The sequence below is a fragment of the Lampetra fluviatilis genome, chromosome 60, assembly GCF_964198595.1.
Source record: "Lampetra fluviatilis chromosome 60, kcLamFluv1.1, whole genome shotgun sequence".
Lineage (NCBI taxonomy): Eukaryota > Metazoa > Chordata > Hyperoartia > Petromyzontiformes > Petromyzontidae > Lampetra > Lampetra fluviatilis.
This window is the reverse complement of record NC_136334.1, coordinates 4,841,102-4,861,283: the sequence shown is the minus strand read 5'-3', so window position 1 is coordinate 4,861,283 and position 20,182 is coordinate 4,841,102. Positions and strand designations below refer to the sequence as shown.

General features: G+C 52.2%; 1 protein-coding gene across 1 annotated transcript in view; it reads right to left on the bottom strand.

Moving 5' to 3' along the window:
* The window catches only part of LOC144950934 (tudor domain-containing protein 3-like), a 261,619-nt gene that overhangs the window by 119,411 nt on the left and 122,026 nt on the right, over window positions 1–20,182 (bottom strand). The window contains exon 6 of the mRNA XM_078881115.1: window positions 19,068–19,139. Within this exon, the coding sequence (XP_078737241.1) occupies window positions 19,068–19,139 (72 nt within the window). The remainder of the gene's footprint in view (window positions 1–19,067; window positions 19,140–20,182) is intronic.

Genomic DNA, 20,182 nt, shown 5'->3' with positions numbered 1-20,182 from the left:
CAGCCAGGCGCCACCAACTCCGTTCCCGCACCGAAGAGTTGGCACGGCTCAGGCTGCCCGGCCGGGTACGGGTAGCCGTTAGCGACCCTGGTGCGGCCGGGTAAGGGTACGGGTACGGGTAGGCCGTGAGTCGCTGGCGAGTCACCGTTTGTCACTCATTTCCCAACGTCTTGTCTCTTCTCACAATTCAAGTTCCTAGAATGAACCCACCCGCGCCTGCAACATGGCTTCATCCCAGAGGTCGCAATCGGGTACTCGATACCCGTACCCTACCCGTACCCGGCCGGGTACCCGTTTGCGACCCTGGTGCGGCCGGGTACGGGTAAGGAATCAAAACCCGTTTGCGACATCTGCGGTGATTCGTCCCCGGCAAGGAGACCCCCTCCACCACCCCGATGGCGATGTCACGTAAACGGATGCATTGGCCAAGTTCGCTCCTGGCTCCCAAAGCACAATTAGGTTGAGCGAAACGCGTAACAAGGTAACGACATTGGTTCGTAACAGCCTCTACCCCCCCCCCCCACCCCAACGCTCTTCCGTGAATGAGATTGTCACGAAAAATGTTAAAAACTAGGGGCGCCGCGATGCTAATCCCAAAAGCGTTTCACTTTGTTGCGTTGCGTTATCGGCGAAGAAAGTCACGGGGGGGGGGGGGGGGGGGAGGGGAGGTTTTTTTTTGATCGCTCGCAATTCACAAGGCATTAATGACGAAACCACGGTCTAACTCGGGAACACGGGTCACCCTTCACGCGCGAGATAATTAATCAGCGGGGACTGGCGCCCGTCTAATAAAACAAAATTAATTTGCAGGTGATTTTTCCGTCGCAACAATGAAATTCATTATTCGAGGAACCAAAACCCCCGTCGCGCCGCGAAGGTGCAAATGAGATGGATGCGGCGGTGAACAATGCGAGAAACACAAGCAGGTCGAAAAGAAATTAAAATATACCCTCGCCACCGCGAAAAAGCTACGACTCAATCATCCCAAATCGATAACGTCTTAACAAGGCGTGAGCCCATTGGGAAGCCATCGACATTAATCATTTTTTAAAACAATAATGATGGTAATAAAAACAAATAATGCGTTCGCACTTATTTGCCAAAGAAACAGAAGCTTTCGCGAGCCCACGCTTAACGAGTCTTCAAGACCACGCGGGTACGGGTACCCGTTTGCGACCCTGGTGCGGCCGGGTACGGGTACGGGTAAGGAATCAAAACCCGTTTGCGACCTCTGCCACTCATCCCGGATTTCCCAGGATCGTTCCCCCCTTATTTTGAGGCCCGGGCATCCTGGGAAACGTGGCCGCGCACACGTCGCAAGAAAGCGCTCGCCGCAAATGAACCGCCATCGGCATCACGCAAACACCGCCAATCCTCGCGGCAGCAGCTGCTTTGTGCTCAACCTTCGAACCAAACAATCACCCTCTCTCACTACCTTACGCCCTTCCCTTAAAATGCGCTTATTCTCGATTGCCCGCCATTCCTTCTCCCGTTGTCTTCCCCGTCCCCAGAGGTCACAACCGGGTACCCGATACCCGTACCCTACCCGATACCCGGCTACCCGTACCCAGCCGGGTACGGGTAGCCGTTTGCGACCCTGGTGCGGCCGGGTACGGGTAGGCCGTGAGTCACTGGTGAGTCACCGTTTGTCACTCATTTCGGGTAGGGTACGGGTACGGCTAGGATACGGCTACCCATACCCGGCCGGGTACGGGTACCCGTTTGCGACCCTGGTGCGGCCGGGTGTACGGGTACGGGTACCCGTTTGCGACCCTGGTGCGGCCGGGTATGGGTACAGGTACGGGTAAGGAATCAAAACCCGTTTGCGACCTCTGCCCGTCCCCAACTCCCCACGTTCGCACCCACCATCAATCCGCTCGTCTCATTTCCATCTCCGTTCGGTGCACGCCCCGTCGCCACCGCCGCCGCCACCTCGTTTGACACAAATCCCATCCACTCGTCTCGGTGCCTCTCGCCCAACCATCCCGTGCCACAGTTAGTCCCCCGTAAAGACGCCTTGGCTCAGGCGCTATGTGAATGTCCTGGCTGTACTACCCCCGGCTTCGCCCGGGACTTGGATTCACCACGCCCGATCGCCTTTTTCCCGAAATTAACTCTGTCGCTTACGATTGCAAGTTGTTCGCGAGTCAGTGACTGCTTCAGTGTTAAAATGTGGTGCTGTATTTTTAGGATGGTGTGTTTAAAATGTAATTTAGTGTAGATATCCACATTTATTTAATATTTTTCTTCTGCAGTTTTTATTGAAAATGCAATATTTGATATCTCAAAAACTGATGCCAGATTTGGAATCAGCACCCCAAAATTACCTTAAAACCGTTGGAATACCTTATACCAGACAAAGTGTGTTGACCAGTGTTATTAAAGCCGACTGACCCAACGGAGCGATGGGTAAAACGGAAAAGAAACGACACCGCAGGTCACTCATTTGGTATTGCGATCACCCCCGCCCGACCTCCCACTGAAGATGCTTGGCAGGACCCTCCTGCAAAAGAGCCATTAGACTCGCATGAGGTCTTTTCATCGAAATATAATATTAATTCGTAAAATGTCTACTACAATTTACCGGCTTCGCCCAGGACTTGGACGCACCACGCCCGGTCGCCTTAGTCTCCCCAGTGGCGATGTTCACACAGCACAATACCAGGTACTCGTTTGAGGCCGAGTCGACCTAGGGGAGGGCCCAGGACCGGTTCAAATAATCGTCACCGGTGGTGGCCGCGAGCGGGAATCGAACTCGGTCCGCCGGGTTCGTAGCGCGGCCACTACACTACAATGCGTTACGCTTCCACATGCGCGGGTCACGTGACAGATGTGACGTCACAGCTCACTTGCCGTGCAAAAAATCTATGCATTATTGAGCTCCCCACCCCAAAAAAAACACAAAAGTCTATTTTTTTAATTTTTGCATGGTGTACAGTCTGCAAAGTACCCACATGGCAAATTTCAAGTTTGTTGCATGTCGGAAAGAACGCTAAACATTTTGAACAGACACACATAATCACAACTTTGCCTTTTATATACAACATATGGAGATGATAAGATACGAGGGTCAATCGCACCGCGCGGCGCTTTCGGACGCGCTTCTGCGGCCGTCTGGAATGTTCTACCTTCCGACGTTAGGAAGCCCTTGGAGCCATGTCCTTTAAAATCATCGAGGTTGACAAACTCATTTCTTTACAACCGCCTTTTCGCGTTTAGATTGTTGTCTTTCCCCCGCACCTCCGATTGGCACGGATGGCTACGTGCGGTGCGAAAAAAAATCTAGGTACGTACAAATCTGTAAATCCTCCCAGGGCATTAAAAGTCGTGTTTTTTTTTATCATATCACCCGCCCAAGATCTCCCCTTGGGTGTCACGTGTTCTTCCGCTGATGAAACATCTTGTGGGGGAAACACTGCTTGTGTATGTCTGTGTGTCTCCGTGTCTGTGTTTTGTCTCTCTCTCAAATGTAGCACTCTTTGAAAGAACGTTAATCAACCAGGTAAGGTGTTGACTGTTGTGTTAGCCGACTCTTTGTCTTGTATTGCATTCTATTTCTGAATTTCGATTTAAAGCTTTCGTGACTGCAAGGATTCATATTCTTGTTTTTTTTTCGGTAAAGTCACGTAGGTAAAAAAAATTAAAACTAAAATTAAGAAAAGTAAAATAAAAATCACGACGTTTCGGAGGCAACACAAGCTTCCGTCTTCAGGTGGAACCGTCACAGCACGATAGCTGTAACAAGTAAGAGAAATTCCAAGAACACAGTATTTGTATCTATACTGGTTGAGGGTGGGAGGGGCCAAGGCAGGCCATGAATATTATTTTTGTTAGGTTAGGTGCGGCTAAAGCACGCTGTTACACTTTTATTAATTTTAGTTTAAATTTTTTTTTTACCAACGTGACTTCACCGAAAGAACCCACGAATATTCTATTTCTGAGTTTTCTAGGTTGGTTCTTCTCATTCACTCGTACCCGATGACCTTCGCTTGTGCTGCAATCGAAACGTCGTGATTTCTTTCATGTTATTTCTCTACCCACGTGACCTTACCGAAAGAACAAAAGAGTATGGAATTCCCGCAGTCACGAAAGCTTCCAGTCAAGATCTTGTCGGGGGGTTATTCTCACATTTAATTGCCGTGCCGGGCAGGCACAACGATGGGGTGGAACGCGCAAGCACCAAAAAGGGGTTAAAGACACGAAACAAGTTGCCAATTGCCCTGCGCCATCTCCAAACCTCAGAGCAGCTTCAGCAATTAGGGCACGGCGGGTGGGTGGGTGGGCGGGCGGGCGGGCGGGCGGGCGGGCGGGCGGGGGTAGGAGATGGGATAGATTGGACGGCCCGCGACCATAACGTGCGTGCGTGCGTGCACTCCGTCCGGGAGACAAATCTATCCGCCGCAGATGAGAAGGCGTCTGTGGCTTCTGAGAGTTTGCGCGGATTTTTTTCGTTGCTTAACCGATCGCGGATCAAAAACGCGAGACTCAAAAATGCGCACAGTGGCTTGGAGATGTTGAATACGTCGCCCGGTGTACAGGAGGTCGTGGTACTCCGTACTCTGTGGTTCTTTCGGTAAAGTCACGTAGGTAGAAAATAAATGAAATCACGACGTTTCGATTGCAACACAAGCAATCATCATCATCAGGTGGGAAAACCGCGGCAAGGAAAATGTTTTTTTTTGCTGAAGTGGGAGGGAGATGCCGTGGTGAGTAGTGTATAGTGTAGTGTATAGTGTAGTGTATAGTGTAGTGTATAGTAGTGTATAGTGTAGTGTATAGTGTAGTGTATAGTGTAGTGTATAGTAGTGTATAGTGTAGTGTATAGTAGTGTATAGTGTAGTGTATGGTGTAGTGTATAGTAGTGTATAGTGTAGTGTTTAGTGTAGTGTATAGTGTAGTGTATAGTAGTGTAGTGTATAATAGTGTATAGTGTAGTGTATTGTAGTGTATAGTGTAGTATATAGTGTAGTGCATAGTGTAGTGTATAGTAGTGTATAGTGTAGTGTATAGTGTAGTGTATAGTAGTGTATAGTGTAGTGTATAGTAGTGTATAGTGTAGTGTTTAGTGTAGTGTATAGTGTAGTGTATAGTAGTGTAGTGTATAGTGTAGTGTATAGTGTAGTGTATAGTGTAGTGTATAGTGTAGTGTATAGTAGTGTAGTGTATAGTGTAGTGTATAGTGTAGTGTATAGTGTAGTGTATAGTGTAGTGTATAGTACAGTGATACCTCGGTTCACGAACTTAATTCGTGAACTGACTCTGGTCATGAACCGAAATGGTCGTGAACCGAGGCACATTTTCCCATAGGGTTCAATGTAAATCCGGTTAATCCGTTCCGACCTTTTTTTTTGGTTTTTGAAGCACAAATATATGAAACAAATGACAATACACATTACTGTAGTACTGTACAGTATAGTAATGTATAAAGAGAGAACACTAACCTTGCTTGAGATGACTTCTGGCACGGAGGAAGGCAGGTGGGAGGCGGGTGGGAGACAGTAAGCACTCAAACGGGTGAACTGTACAATACAGTAAGTACAGTATTGTACAGTACAGTAGTACAGTACAGTACTGTATGTGCTAAAAAGCACACCAAAAATAAAAAAGTCACTGAAAGTGTCTTCACAGTACTTCTTTCTGTGCCTCTGCTTCTCTCCACGATCTTCCTACAGGAAGTCACGACCACGTGACAGCCTGGAATTAGCACTGAAATGGCCGCGGCTCCTGTTCGTGTACCGAAGCGGAGTTCGTGAACCGGAGCATATTTTTAAGAAATTTTCTGTTCGTGAACCGAGTTGTTCGTGAACCGAAGCGTTCGTGAACCGAGGTATCACTGTATAGTGTATAGTGTAGTGTACTAGTTCAGCCACTGCAAAGTTTACAATTCGAGCGGCCGTGACGTTTCGCCGGCAACTACAACGACAACAACAACAACCACCAGCATCATCAGGCAGACAGAGGTATTAAATAGACGGGGGGGGGGGTAAATGTGATGTCGTCACTTGCCAGCCAGTCAGGTGCGAAGACCAGCGGGCGGGGTGGGGGGGAGTTTGTTAATGTATGCGTGTAAATCACAATTGATATCCATTAAAAAAAATTCCCATCATTTTTGTTCACGGAAGAAACAAATCAAAAGTCATTGGCCGGACATCCCAAAAAGCACGGCTTTTTTGGACGAAGGGCAATGCCTACGGCGTGTCTCCCTGTCGAGAAAGAAAGAAATACGAAGAAAAAATAAATAAGTATAACCCGTAAAAACAAAGTTTTTCACTCTAAATCCTTTATATGCGTGGCGGCTAGAGTCCTCTCGTCCTCTGGCTTGAGATGGCTGCCACCTATGGGTCAGATGATTGCCTGCCACCATTAAGCAATTGGTAATTTAATATAATATTTTTGTCCTAAAAAGTGTAAAATTTTGGAAAAAAAATTTCACGAACATTAATTGTCAGGCACAACGAGTCTGTGTGGAAAATGTCAGCTCGATTGGATCACGGGAAGTGGGTTAAAAAACGACCAAAAGATTTGCACGGTCCTAAGCAAGCAAGCAAGCAAACTTAATATAAAGGATTTTAAAAAAGATGTTCAATCCCATTCGGGCCCATCTGATTCTCCGGCAGACGTAAAGGAGCGGGGGGAGCTGGTTCACAAAATCAATCAACTAAAACCAAACGGCTCAACGGGAGCGATGACAATTTATTTTGGTACGATGGATTTTCCTTCCAGCCGACGTCGGCTGCCCAAAGTGGCGGGCACCTGAAAGCCGAAAGAAATCCGTGATTGGGGAGAGGAGGCCCTGGGTTTGAACTCAACACGGCGGAGGCGTTGCTACCTCCAACCCGGGCTCCATCGCACGGAGCCACAATGGAGCCATGCTCTCCTGTAGCCTGAAACACACATTGTCCTGCTGTGGAGGGAGCTGGTAGGAACGTTGGGTTGCTGCCTGCAGGGTCAACGGCGGCGTGGTGTATTCCGCAAATATGCCCGACTGTGAGGGCGGGCACAAGCTGGCGTGAGTAGGTTAAACGTTGAGTTTTATAAGGGCACCACGGGGTGACCAGCCCCTCCCCACCCAGCCCCACCCTCCCCACCCACCCAGCCCCACCCCACCCAGCCCTTCCCCACCCAGTCCCTCCCCACCCTCCCCACCCTCCCCTCCCCACCCAGCCCCTCCCCACCCAGCCCTTCCCCACCCAGTCCCTCCCCACCCTCCCCTCCCCACCCAGCCCCTCCCCACCCTCACCACCCAGCCCCTCCCCACCCTCCCCACCCAGCCCCTCCCCACCCAGCCCCTCCCCACCCTCCCCTCCCCACCCAGCCCCTCCCCTCCCCACCCAGCCCCGCCACATCCTCCCCTCCCCACCCAGCCCCACCCTCCCCACCCAGCCCCTCCCTCCGCACCCAGCCCCTCCCTCCCCACCCAGCCCCTCCCTGCACGACGGACACAATAATCCCCTGTGGGCTGGTGTAACCAGGAGGTTCCTACCAGTATAAAAAAATATAGCTGTAGATGACCGACGTATGAATTTATTAAGTATTTTGATTATAGCGCGCTGCTACTGCTATTGTTAATGAGGCTGTTGTTGATTTACTTATGCAGCTAGCGAAGGATGCTAGGTTCAGTGATGTGTGTTGTGTGTGTCGCTATTGCAAACTTTTAAACACATTGGTTTGTAAAACTGTTACGTTGTTTATATAGCATTGTTTTAGTAAGTTTTAGAGGTGCTTGTTTTGGCCAGATTTTGTTAATTTAGTATAGATTTATATTTCGATTTAAAGCTTCTATCGTGACTGCAGGGATTCATCTTCTTGGTTCTTTCGGTAAAGTCACGTAGAAGGGAAATAATAAAATAATAAAAATAAAACATAATAAAATAATTCTCACGACGTTTCGGCCACAACGCGTCTGAATGACGCTGTCTTCCCGACAGACCTGTTCTTCACCTGAGGACGGCTGCTTGCGTTGTGGCCAAAACGTCGTGAGAATTATTTTATTATGTTTTATTTTATTATTTCCCTTCTACGTGACTTTACCAAAAGAACCAAGAACAGTAACCGTTTGTCACTCATTTCGGGTAGGGTACGGGTAGGGAACGGGTACCCGTACCCAGCCAGGTACGGGTACGGGTACCCGTTTGCCACCTTGGTGCGGCCGGGTACGGGTAGGCCGTGAGTCACTGGTGAGTCACCGTTTGTCACTCATTTCGGGTAGGGTACGGGTAGGGTACCTGTACCCGTACCCGGCCAGGTACGGGTACAGGTACTTGTTTGCGACCCTGGTGCGGCCGAGGAACGGGTAAGGAATCAAAACCCGTTTGCGTCTATCTGCAGCAGCGTAGAGTTGCACTCGGGTTGAAGAGGCCTTTACTTAATTGATTGCTACCGGGCAAACATTAAGTTGGCAGGGCTCCAAAGGCCGATGGGTTAAATCCGATCTACTTTCACGCAACTCACGAGAGCCGTGCGGGCTCTGCCCGGGCAGGTCCCCGGGCACGAGGCTAAGAGCCCCGTCATTGAGCTGCCTCGGAACGCGATCTCGCGGGGACGAACCGTCGATCTTTCTCGACGAGGTGTTGGGAGGGAGGGAGGGAGGGGGCGGGTGTGGATTTTTTTCCCGCTCAGGAACCGCCGGATCGTCCGTCGCTAACAGCCGCGGGGACCGTCGGAGCGATGCCGACGCGGTGAAATGAACGCTCGATTTGTTTGTTGTTGCTGTTGTCGTTGTTGTTGTTGCTGTTGTTGTTGTTGTCGGCCGCCAGGAGCCCCGCACCTCCAAGAGGTTCCGGACGTCATCAGTAATCAAGGAAATGAGACCCCGGCGGTCTGCGCCGCAGTGGTGAGATGTTAACTACCTCGCCTGGTGTACAGGAGGTCGTGGGTTCGATCCAGACCCCGACTCCTGCTGTGTATTTGGAGTTCGCGTGTCTCTCTCTCTCTCTCTCTTTCCTCTTGGTCACGTGGATTTTTCTCCGGATTAGTAATAATAGCTTAGTAATGAAACAGTTCAGTAATAATAATGTAACAGTAGCTGTAGCATCATCGACGGCGGCGGTGGCAGCAGCCAGCCATCTCCACGACCGCTCTCTGTCCACGTTCGCTCTCTCTCCGCGTTCGTTCGCTCTCCGCCCGCGATGCTCAAAAACCGAGAGATGTTTCTATTTTCGTTGAAGCCGACAACCGGCTGTCGAAACAGGCGGCGGGTCACGCGGAGCGGAGCGAGGAGCGACGGGCGCGCGCGGGCAACCAATGGGTGGGGGCGGGCGGGAGGGCGACAGCCCCGGGCAGGGCAGAGGCCCCTCCGCTTGTCGTACCCCTGGGGCAATTTGTCAAACCGCTCGCAGGCCTCCGCTCCCCTCCCCTCCCCTCCTCTTCTCTCTCTCTGTTTTTACGATCAGTGGAAACAGGAAGATAATCGGTGTATTCGGCACTTTGCTTCGTTCATCATTTCGTAATTTTTTTTTTTTACATTTTTAAACTTAGCTTTATGTAAAACCCCCACTCTCTCGCTCTCTCGCTCACTCTCCCGCTCACTCTCTCGCTCGTTCTCTCGCTCACTTACTCGGTCACTCTCTCGCTCTCTCTCCCACTCACTCGGTCACTCTCTCGCTCGCTCGCTCTCTCGCTCTCTCTCCCGCTCACTCGCTCACTCTCTCGCTCGCCCTCTCGCTCACTCTCTCGCTCACTCTCTCGGTCACTCTCTCACTCTCTCTCTCACTCTCTCGCTCACTCTCTCACTCTCTCACTCACTCTCTCGCTCACTCACTCACTCACTCTCTCTCCCTCTCGCTCACTCTCTCTCTCTCTCTCGCTCACTCTCTCTCTCTCTCCTGGCCGTGCAGCTTCTTCGAGCTCCTCTCCGTCGGGGACGCAGCGGCGCTTTCCTTCCAGTTGACAAATTTCTCGGTGGAATTTTTCTCGCCGGCGGGCCGGGAGGGGAGGGGGGGGGTAGAAGGATTTGGGTGGGTGGGTGGGGGGTGGGGGGGGGCCCTCCTCCAAGCGGCTAAGAGAATGGATTTCCAGCGCTGGCACCACGACTGCAACGTCCCACGCTCGCTTGCGGATGCCGTGCGCGTCGCCGATGGGTTTCGGAGTTCGTTCGGGAACCCAACGCGGTTCGGCGTTTCGGCTCGGCCATCGATGCGCTCCTTGCGGCCGTCTGGAACGGTCTTTCCTTCCGATATTCGGAAGCCCAGCGGAGCGATCCACTTTGAAATCGTCATCGAGTTTGCTGTCCCTCCCACCCCGCACCCCCGATAAGCTCACCCCGAGCTCTCGTTACTTTGCTAGCGGCATTTTCTTTGAGCTGCGCGACTTTTGGCGTCATCTGGTCTAGCACCAATTGAGACGAGGCTCAAAAGAAAGCCGTCTCTGGTGTGGACCAATCAGTTTCAAGGGCAATGCATTATATTATCATAGTGTTTTTTGTTTGCATTTTGACCGCAAGTATTGTGGTTAATGCAGTTACATGAATCCTCGTAAAAAGGTTTCAGTCTTGTTACCAGAAAAAAGGGGAAAACCCCTATTATTATATTTTGGGTACTGGCAAAGGAGGTCAAATGATCTCAAGGATTAACGAGCCCCCCCCCTGTTTGATACATGTGGCGTGTCCGTTATTTGGCGCAGATTCCACGGCAAACAAGTATAACCCGTAAAAACAAAGTTTTTCACTCTAAATCCTTTATGTGCGTGGCGGCTAGAGTCCTCTCGTCCTCTGGCTTGAGATGGCTGCCACCTATGGGTCAGATGATTGCATTGCACCATTAAGCAATTGGTAATTACATATAATATTTTTGTCCTAAAAAGTGTAAAATTTAGGAAAAAATTTTCACGCACATTAATTGTCACGCACAACGAGTCTGTGTGCAAAATGTCAGCTCGATTGGATCACGGGAAGTGGGATAAAAAACGACCGAAAGATGTGCACGGTCGTAAGCAACCAAGCAAGCAAGTGAACTAAATATAAAGGATTTAAAAAATCCCCCCCGGGTTGATGTGCGTCAAGGTGTGTGAGCGGTGGACCGCTTTGCCGAGCCTATCAATCGGTGGCCAGGTTCGCTTTCGAAAGAGGAGTGAATGCCCCGAGTGGTCTTCAGCCCGGTATGATGGGCATGTTTCGATGTAAAGCTTTCGTGACTGCAGGGATTCATCTTCTTGGTTCTTTCGGTAAAGTCACGTAGAAGGGAAGTAATAAAATAATAAAAATAAAACATAATAAAATGTCGATGTAAATCTTTCGTGACTGCAGGGATTCATCTTCTTGGTTCTTTCGGTAAAGTCACGTAGAAGGGAAGTAATAAAATAATAAAAATAAAACATAATAAAATGTCGATGTAAATCTTTCGTGACTGCAGGGATTCATCTTCTTGGTTCTTTCGGTAAAGTCACGTAGAAGGGAAGTAATAAAATAATAAAAATAAAACATAATAAAATAATAAAAATAAAACATAATAAAATAATACAAATAAAACATCATAAAATTTCGATGTAAATCTTTCGTGACTGCAGGGATTCATCTTCTTGGTTCTTTCGGTAAAGTCAGATGATGGGCATGTTTTAGTTGTATACCTGCGCGCGGTTGGGTGACCTTGCACTACCATCATCGTTTTTGTGCCGAATGTTGTTCTGACCCCGTGACCCTCCATTGAGGAGGAGGAGGAGGGGGGGGCGGTGGGGTGAGTTCTCATCCAGTGAAAAACGTCGTTTGCGTCGTCGTCGTCGTCATCATTATAATTTTCCGCGCGGAGATTTTACGCGAGCACCGTTTGTCGCGCGTATACGGAACCGTTAAAAGAACCCCAACAGCAACAACTAAAATTCTTTGTTTCTACCTATATATATACAAATATACAAATATATATAAAAGCAAAAGCGCCGGTTAAATTATCTTAGCGAACGGTGCACGGAGGTAGTGACACTTTTGGTGCAACGCCGGCGAAGACAAAGATGAAGGCGATGATGAATCGGTGCCGAGTGCCGCTGTTATTTTAGCTTCCAGCCGAGAGGAAGGATCCTAGCGACGTGCGCGCGACCCCCGCCGTCGCCTCGCCACCGAGCTCCGTAGCTAATTGTGCCCCGCGCGCTCAGACGCTCCGCGGGTGGAGACGAAGAGAGACGTGACGCGTTCACGCGGTCACAAGCAACACTCACGCACTCATTGACACACTCACGCACTCACGCGCTGACACACTCACACACTCACGCACTGACACATTCACACACTCACGCACTCACGCGCTGACACACTCACGCACTCACGCGCTGACACACTCACACACTCACGCACTCACGCGCTCACGCGGTCACGCGCTGACACACTCACACACTGACACACTCACGCACTCATGCTCACGCGCACTCACACACTCACACACTCACTCACGCACTCATTGACACACTCACGCACTCACGCACTGACACACTCACACACTCACGCGCTGACACACTCACACACTCACGCACTGACACACTCACGCACTCACAAACTCACATACTCACGCACTCACGCTCACGCGCACTCACACACTCACACACTCACTCACGCACTCATTGACACACTCACGCACTCACGCACTGACACACTCACACACTCACGCACTGACACACTCACGCACTCACAGACTCACAGACTCACGCACTCACGCTCACGCGCACTCACACACTCACACACTCACTCACGCACTCATTGACACACTCACGCACTCACGCACTGACACACTCACACACTCACGCGCTGACACACTCACACACTCACGCACTGACACACTCACGCACTCACAGACTCACAGACTCACGCACTCACGCTCACGCGCACTCACACACTCACACACTCACTCACGCACTCATTGACACACTCACGCACTCACGCACTGACACACTCACACACTCACGCGCTGACACACTCACACACTCACGCACTGACACACTCACGCACTCACAGACTCACAGACTCACGCACTCACGCTCACGCGCACTCACACACTCACACACTCACTCACGCACTCATTGACACACTCACGCACTCACGCACTGACACACTCACACACTCACGCGCTGACACACTCACACACTCACGCACTGACACACTCACGCACTCACGCACTCGCGCACTCACGCACTCACGCACTCACACACGCTCGCACTCACGCACTCACGCGCTCACAGACTCGCGCACTCACGCGCTCACACACGCTCGCACTCACGCACTCACGCACTCACACACTCACACACTCACACACTCACACACTCACGCACTCACACACTCGCGCGTTCACACACTCACACACTCACGCACTCACACACTCACGCACTCACACACTCGCGCACTCACACACTCACGCACTCACACACTCGCGCACTCACGCACTCACACACTCGCGCGTTCGCCTACACATCCACACACCACAGTCACCGCAGCCACCGCAGCGTCGATCATCGAGATCCACGAAGCTGACCAACGCCGACCGTCATCGAGACGAACGCACGCAAACGAGCGAGCGGGCGAGCGGGCGAGCGGGCGGGCGGGCGAGCGGGCGGGCGAGCGGGCGGGCGAGCGGGCGGGCGAGCGGGCGGGCGAGCGGGCGGGCGGGCGAGCGATGGTCGTTCGCCCTCGTTTCAATCCCGGGCCAAAGCCACCGCCGTTCGTTTAACACGAAGCCCATCAGGCGTTCGCCCCGGCGCGTATTTGCCGTTGCGTGTTAAGCTTCCAACGCCCCCCCCCCCACCATCCACCGCCCCCCCACCCACTGCGCCCCCCCCCGCCCCCCCCCCCCGCCTGTAAAGCTGCCCGCTAATTTCTCCCCGGGCTTGATTACCGTTAGGGGGACCCCCCCCCCTGCCCCCTCACCGGGGATGGTAGTCCATCACGAGGAGGGGGGGTCCCGCACGTGCCACCGTGATGGAGCTCGCGTTGGCGGGGATGTGTGTGAGTGTGTGTGTAAGTGTGGGTGTAAGTGTGCGTGTGGGTGTAAGTGTGGGTGTAAGTGTGTGTGTAAGTGTGTGTGTAAGTGTGTGTGTAAGTGTGGGTGTAAGTGTGGGTGTAAGTGTGGGTGTAAGTGTGGGTGTAAGTGTGTGTGTAAGTGTGAGTGTAAGTGTGTGTGTAAGTGTGTGTGTAAGTGTGTGTGTAAGTGTGGGTGTAAGTGTGGGTGTAAGTGTGAGTGTAAGTGTGTGTGTAAGTGTGTGTGTAAGTGTGGGTGTAAGTGTGCGTGTGGGTGTAAGTGTGGGTGTAAGTGTGGGTGTAAGTGTGGGTGTAAGTGTGGGTGTAAGTGTGTGTTTAAGTGTGTGTGTAAGTGTGGGTGTAAGTGTGTGTGTAAGTGTGAGTGTAAGTGTGTGTTTAAGTGTGAGTGTAAGTGTGGGTGTAAGTGTGTGTGTAAGTGTGGGTGTAAGTGCGCGTGTAAGTGTGTGTGTAAGTGTGTGTGTAAGTGTGGGTGTAAGTGTGAGTGTGGGTGTAAGTGTGGGTGTAAGTGTGTGTGTAAGTGTGGGTGTAAGTGCGCGTGTAAGTGTGTGTGTGAGTGTGGGTGTAAGTGTGGGTGTAAGTGTGCGTGTGGGTGTAAGTGTGTGTGTAAGTGTGGGTGTAAGTGTGTGTGTAAGTGTGTGTGTAAGTGTGTGTGTAAGTGTGGGTGTAAGTGTGTGTGTAAGTGTGGGTGTAAGTGTGTGTGTAAGTGTGTGTGTAAGTGTGTGTGTAAGTGTGTGTGTAAGTGTGTGTGTAAGTGTGAGTGTGTGTGTAAGTGTGTGTGTAAGTGTGTGTGTAAGTGTGGGTGTAAGTGTGTGTGTAAGTGTGTGTGTAAGTGTGTGTGTAAGTGTGTGTGTAAGTGTAAGTGTGTGTGTAAGTGTGGGTGTAAGTGTGGGTGTAAGTGTGGGTGTAAGTGTGTGTGTAAGTGTGGGTGTAAGTGTGGGTGTAAGTGTGTGTGTAAGTGTGTGTGTAAGTGTGGGTGTAAGTGTGGGTGTAAGTGTGGGTGTAAGTGTGTGTATAAGTGTGTGTGTAAGTGTGAGTGTGTGTGTAAGTGTGTGTGTAAGTGTGTGTGTAAGTGTGGGTGTAAGTGTAAGTGTGGGTGTAAGTGTGGGTGTAAGTGTGGGTGTAAATGTGGGTGTAAGTGTGTGTATAAGTGTGGGTGTAAGTGTGGGTGTGTGTGTGTAAGTGTAAGTGTGTGTGTAAGTGTGGGTGTAAGTGTGGGTGTAAGTGTGGGTGTAAGTGTGGGTGTAAATGTGGGTGTAAATGTGGGTGTAAGTGTGGGTGTGTGGGTGTAAGTGTGTGTGTAAGTGTGGGTGTAAGTGTGGGTGTAAGTGTGTGTGTAAGTGTGTGTGTAAGTGTGTGTGTAAGTGTGTGTGTAAGTGTGGGTTGGAAACATTTAGGTTGGCCTGCCTACGATCCATCCTGGGTTTAACCTGCAGGCTGGATTGTGTGAGGAGCTCACAAATCCTTGAAAAATCTGGGCAAAGTCCCATCAGTGAGCTCCTCCGACAGGTATTGCGATCACCCCCGCCCGACCTCCCACTGAAGATGCTTGGCAGGACCCTCCTGCAAAGGAGCCATGAGACTCGCACGAGGTCTTTTCATCGTAATATAATTTTAATTCGTAAAATGTCTACTACAATTTCCTACAATTTATTTTATTTTACCAGGTAAGGCTCCCACCTCCACCCCGCCCGGGGTCTATGTAGCTCTTTTTTCAGAAGCGACCCGGCCAAAGATGATAGCTCAACGAAGTGGCTTATCGTCGTTATCATCATCATCACGCAGACATGTATAGCAGCAGCCAAGTACACAAAACGCGTGACGTTGATTCTAAAAGCGGATGGGAAAAACCGGAGGACCCGGAGAAAAAATTACGGGACCACGAAGGGGGGGGGGGAGACACGCAAACTCCAAATATACAGCAGCAGGCATCGTCAGGGTCGGGATCGAACCCACGACCTCCTGTAGACCAGGCGAGGTAGTCAACATCTCCTAGCCACCGTGATGATGATGAGAGAGACGCAAACTCCAAAAATACAGCAGCAGGCATCGTCAGGATCGAGATCGAACCCACGACCTCCTGTATACCAGGCGAGATAGTCAACATCTCCTAGCCACCGCGGCTTCGATGCGGGTGGGGGGGGGGCAGGGGGGGGGGCAGGGGGGGGTGGTGACAGTGACAGAGCCGGCCGTCGGTGAGCCGGCCGAACGCGATTTAAAACAATCGTCCACTCGGAGCAATCGTCGCCCCCTCTCTCGACAGGTGCGGGGGGCGGGGGGGGGGGCCCCCTCTCTCCCCCCAACCCCCCCCCCACCGTGGCTCGATACGGCGCGGGGAATTGTTGCCGAGCTGAGATGGTCGGGCGAAGGTGGACGGAGGAGTGATTAATAGAGAGGCGCTGCTCACCCACACCCAGCCAGACGACAGAGAAAAAGGTCCCCCGTATAGCCTCAACGGAGTGTTGGGGCAAGTGTGGTTTGCGAGTATCCGCCCGCCCACAGAACCCACCCACCAGCCACGTACCCACCCAGCCACCCACCCACCCAGCCATCCACCCAGCCACCCACCCAGCCAGCCACTCACCCAGCCAGCCACCCAGCCAGCCACCCAGCCAGCCACCCAGCCAGCCACCCAGCCAGCCATGCACCCACCCAGCCACCCACCCACCAAGCCAGCCAGCCAGCCAGCCAGCCAGCCAGCCACCCAGCCACCCACCCACCCAGCCACCCACCCAGCCAGCCACCCAACCACCCACCCACCCACCCAGCCAGCCACCCACCCAGCCAGCCACCCAGCCAGCCACCCACCCACCCAGCCAGCCAGCCAGCCACCCACCCACCCAACCACCCACCCACCCACCCAGCCAGCCAGCCAGCCAGCCAGCCACCCACCCACCCAGCCAGCCAGCCAGCCACTTACCCACCCAGCCACCCACCCACTCACCCAGCCAGCCACCCACCCACCCACCCAGCCAGCCACTTACCCACCCAGCCAGCCACCCACCCACCCAGCCAGCCACCCAGCCACCCACTCGTCCACACATCCTCTGCACGTATCGACACACAATCACTCACAATCACACGCGAGACAATGATGAAGATGCCCCGTTATAACATCAACAGACTGTTGGGGCAAGTGCTGTTAGGGAACAGCACCTCTGAAGGCCCCACTGCACTGGGTTTACTCTCCAACGCACAACCGGCGTGCTGTACTCGTAAGGAATTGGCCGCGTTTTTAGTTCACGTGACAAACCTTACTAATTGGCCGTGTCAGGTTTAACGACACATTTACATTTACACGATCTAACCCCCCAAAAAAAACAACAACACCTCTACGAAGGACAAAAAAACTGTTCTAAAGAAATTAGGTTTTCTATCAAGACTATTTAAAAGTGCACCGTAGCTCCAGTGGGCTTCCTAACGTCAGAAGGAAGAAAAGAGCGTTCCAGACGGCCGCAGAAGCGCGTCCGAAAGCCGCCGCGCGTGCTGTGACGATGACGACCGAAATTCGCGCGACGGTGGTTTACGCTGTTTGACGCGAGATCGTGTTGGTGGTTCATTTGCGGCAAGAGACTTTGCGTGTACCGGGCGCGACCTCGTCAACGTCTGCCGAGAAGCAGGCGGCGCGTTATCAACGAGGTGGTTACACCGCCGTAATGACCAGGGCCGCCGCTGGGTTTAAACCGGGAACTTCTGCAAGGACGTAAACAAAGATCCCCCATACAGCCGACAACAGACAGAGGGGCAAGTGCTGTGAGTGAGTAGCGCCTATGAAGGCCGGCATGGCACACGAGGGGGTGGGTGGCCAGCACCACGCCCGGCAGCCTTTGTCTCCCCGGTGGCGATGTTTACTACACACCGCGCCAGGTTTCTCATTTAAGGCTGAGTCGACCTAGAGGAGGCCCAGGACCAGTTCAAATAATCGTTGCGTGAGCGGGGAATCGAACTCGGGTCGCCGGCTTCGTAGCGCGCATCACACACAGCACGCACACATACACACACACACACACAAACACACGCACGCACACGCACGCACACACATGCACGCACGCACACACAAACACACGCACGCATGCACGCACGCACACACAAACACACGCACGCATGCACGCACACACACATGCACGCATGCACACACGCGCACACACAAACACACGCACGCACACGCACGCACACACACACATGCACGCACGCACACACAAACACACGCACGCATGCACGCACACGCACGCACACACAAACACACGCACGCATGCACGCACGCACACACAAACACACGCACGCATGCACGCACACACACATGCACGCATGCACACACGCGCACACACAAACACACGCACGCACACGCACGCACACACACACATGCACGCACGCACACACAAACACACGCACGCATGCACGCACACGCACGCACACACAAACACACGCACGCATGCATGCACACACACAAACACACGCACATGCACACACACACGCATGCACTATACACTACAATATACACTACACTATACACTACTATACACTACACTATACACTATTATACACTACATTATACACTACACTATACACTACACTACACAATACACTATACACTACTATACACTACACTATACACTAGTGCTGTACTAGTAACGAATTGGCCACTGTTCTGTTTACGTGACAACCCTCACTAGTTGGCCATGTCGGGTGGTGGCGGGTTTAACGACACATTTGAATATTTACGCGATCTCACCCTGTATTATGGATGATATTGGTCGCGAAAGCCTACTACGTGTTAAACTGGTGTCAAGATCGGCCTCTGTGGAGGAGGCTCGTGAAGGACGCTACTGGGCAGTTGGAGGCAGTCGCCCTCCAACAACAATGGAGGGCGGAGGAGCGACGCTCACAACAACGAACCAAGCACCGGGTGGCTAAAACACAGCAAGTTGGCACAGTGGGGGGCACAGGTGGTGCATCTGCCAGCCATCTCAGTCGGCCAACCCATGGCACCTGCTGGGTCCGTCCCATGACCTCCTATCGGCGGAGCCTTCGACACTTCACGCGGCCTCTAAGTGCGCTTGGCCTGGCAGAGGAGCGGCGGTGACGATTGTTGGTGTTGGTGTTTTGGCGTTGGCCTCACCTGGCCGAACGGGACGAAGGGAGGAGGTCCTCCCTCTCCGCCGACTCTTGAGCGTGTGTGCCGTGCCAGGCTCTGCAAGCACACGCACACGCACACACACGCACGCGCATGCACACACGCGCACACGCACACACGCGCACACACACACGCATGCACACACGCGCACACGCACACACACACACACACACGCACGCACACACACACGCGCACACACACACACGCGCACACACACGCGCACACACGCGCACACACACGCACACACACGCACACACGCGCACACACGCACACACGCACACACACGCACGAGATGTACAGGGTCACTGTCAACATCATCATCAGCAGCAGCAGCGTTATCAATCATTATCACAGCTTACACAGCCTACGTCTGTCATTAACGTTACACTCATCACCGTTCTCAATTAACCTTTGGCATCGTCATCACCGGCATAACGCCTAACACCAATTACACGTTCGTCATCGTTATCGTCGCAGGCAGTGTTCGGCAACCGTCACCCCATTAGCAGCCCTGAGCTCAGGGGTGGAAGTTCCACGTTCCCATGGCGAGCGCCGGTCTCTCCGAGGGACAACCTACGCCGACTTTTTCGCACAGCAGAAGCTATTCCGTTGAATCCGGCGCAGAGGTCACAAACGGGTTTTGATTCCTTACCCGTACCCGGCCGCACCAGGGTCGCAAATGGGTACCCGTACCCGGCCGGGTACAGGTAGCTGTTCCCTACTCGTACCCGTACCCTACCCGAAATGAGTGACAAACATTTTTCGATTTAAAGCTTCTTTCGTGACTGCAGGGATTCATCTTCTTGGATTTTTGGGTAAAGTAACGAAGAAGGGAAGTAATAAAATAATAAAAATAAAACATAATAAAATAATACTCACTATTTATTATTATGTTTTATTTTTATTATTTTATTACTTCCCTTCTACGTGACTTTACCGAAAAAACCAAGAAGAAGAGTGACAAACGGTGACTCACCAGTGACTCACGGCCTACCCGTACCCGGCCGTACCAGAGTCGCAAACGGCTACCCGTACCCGTACCCGGCCGGGTACGGGTAGCCGGGTATCGTGTAGGGTACGGGTATCGGGTACCCGGTTGC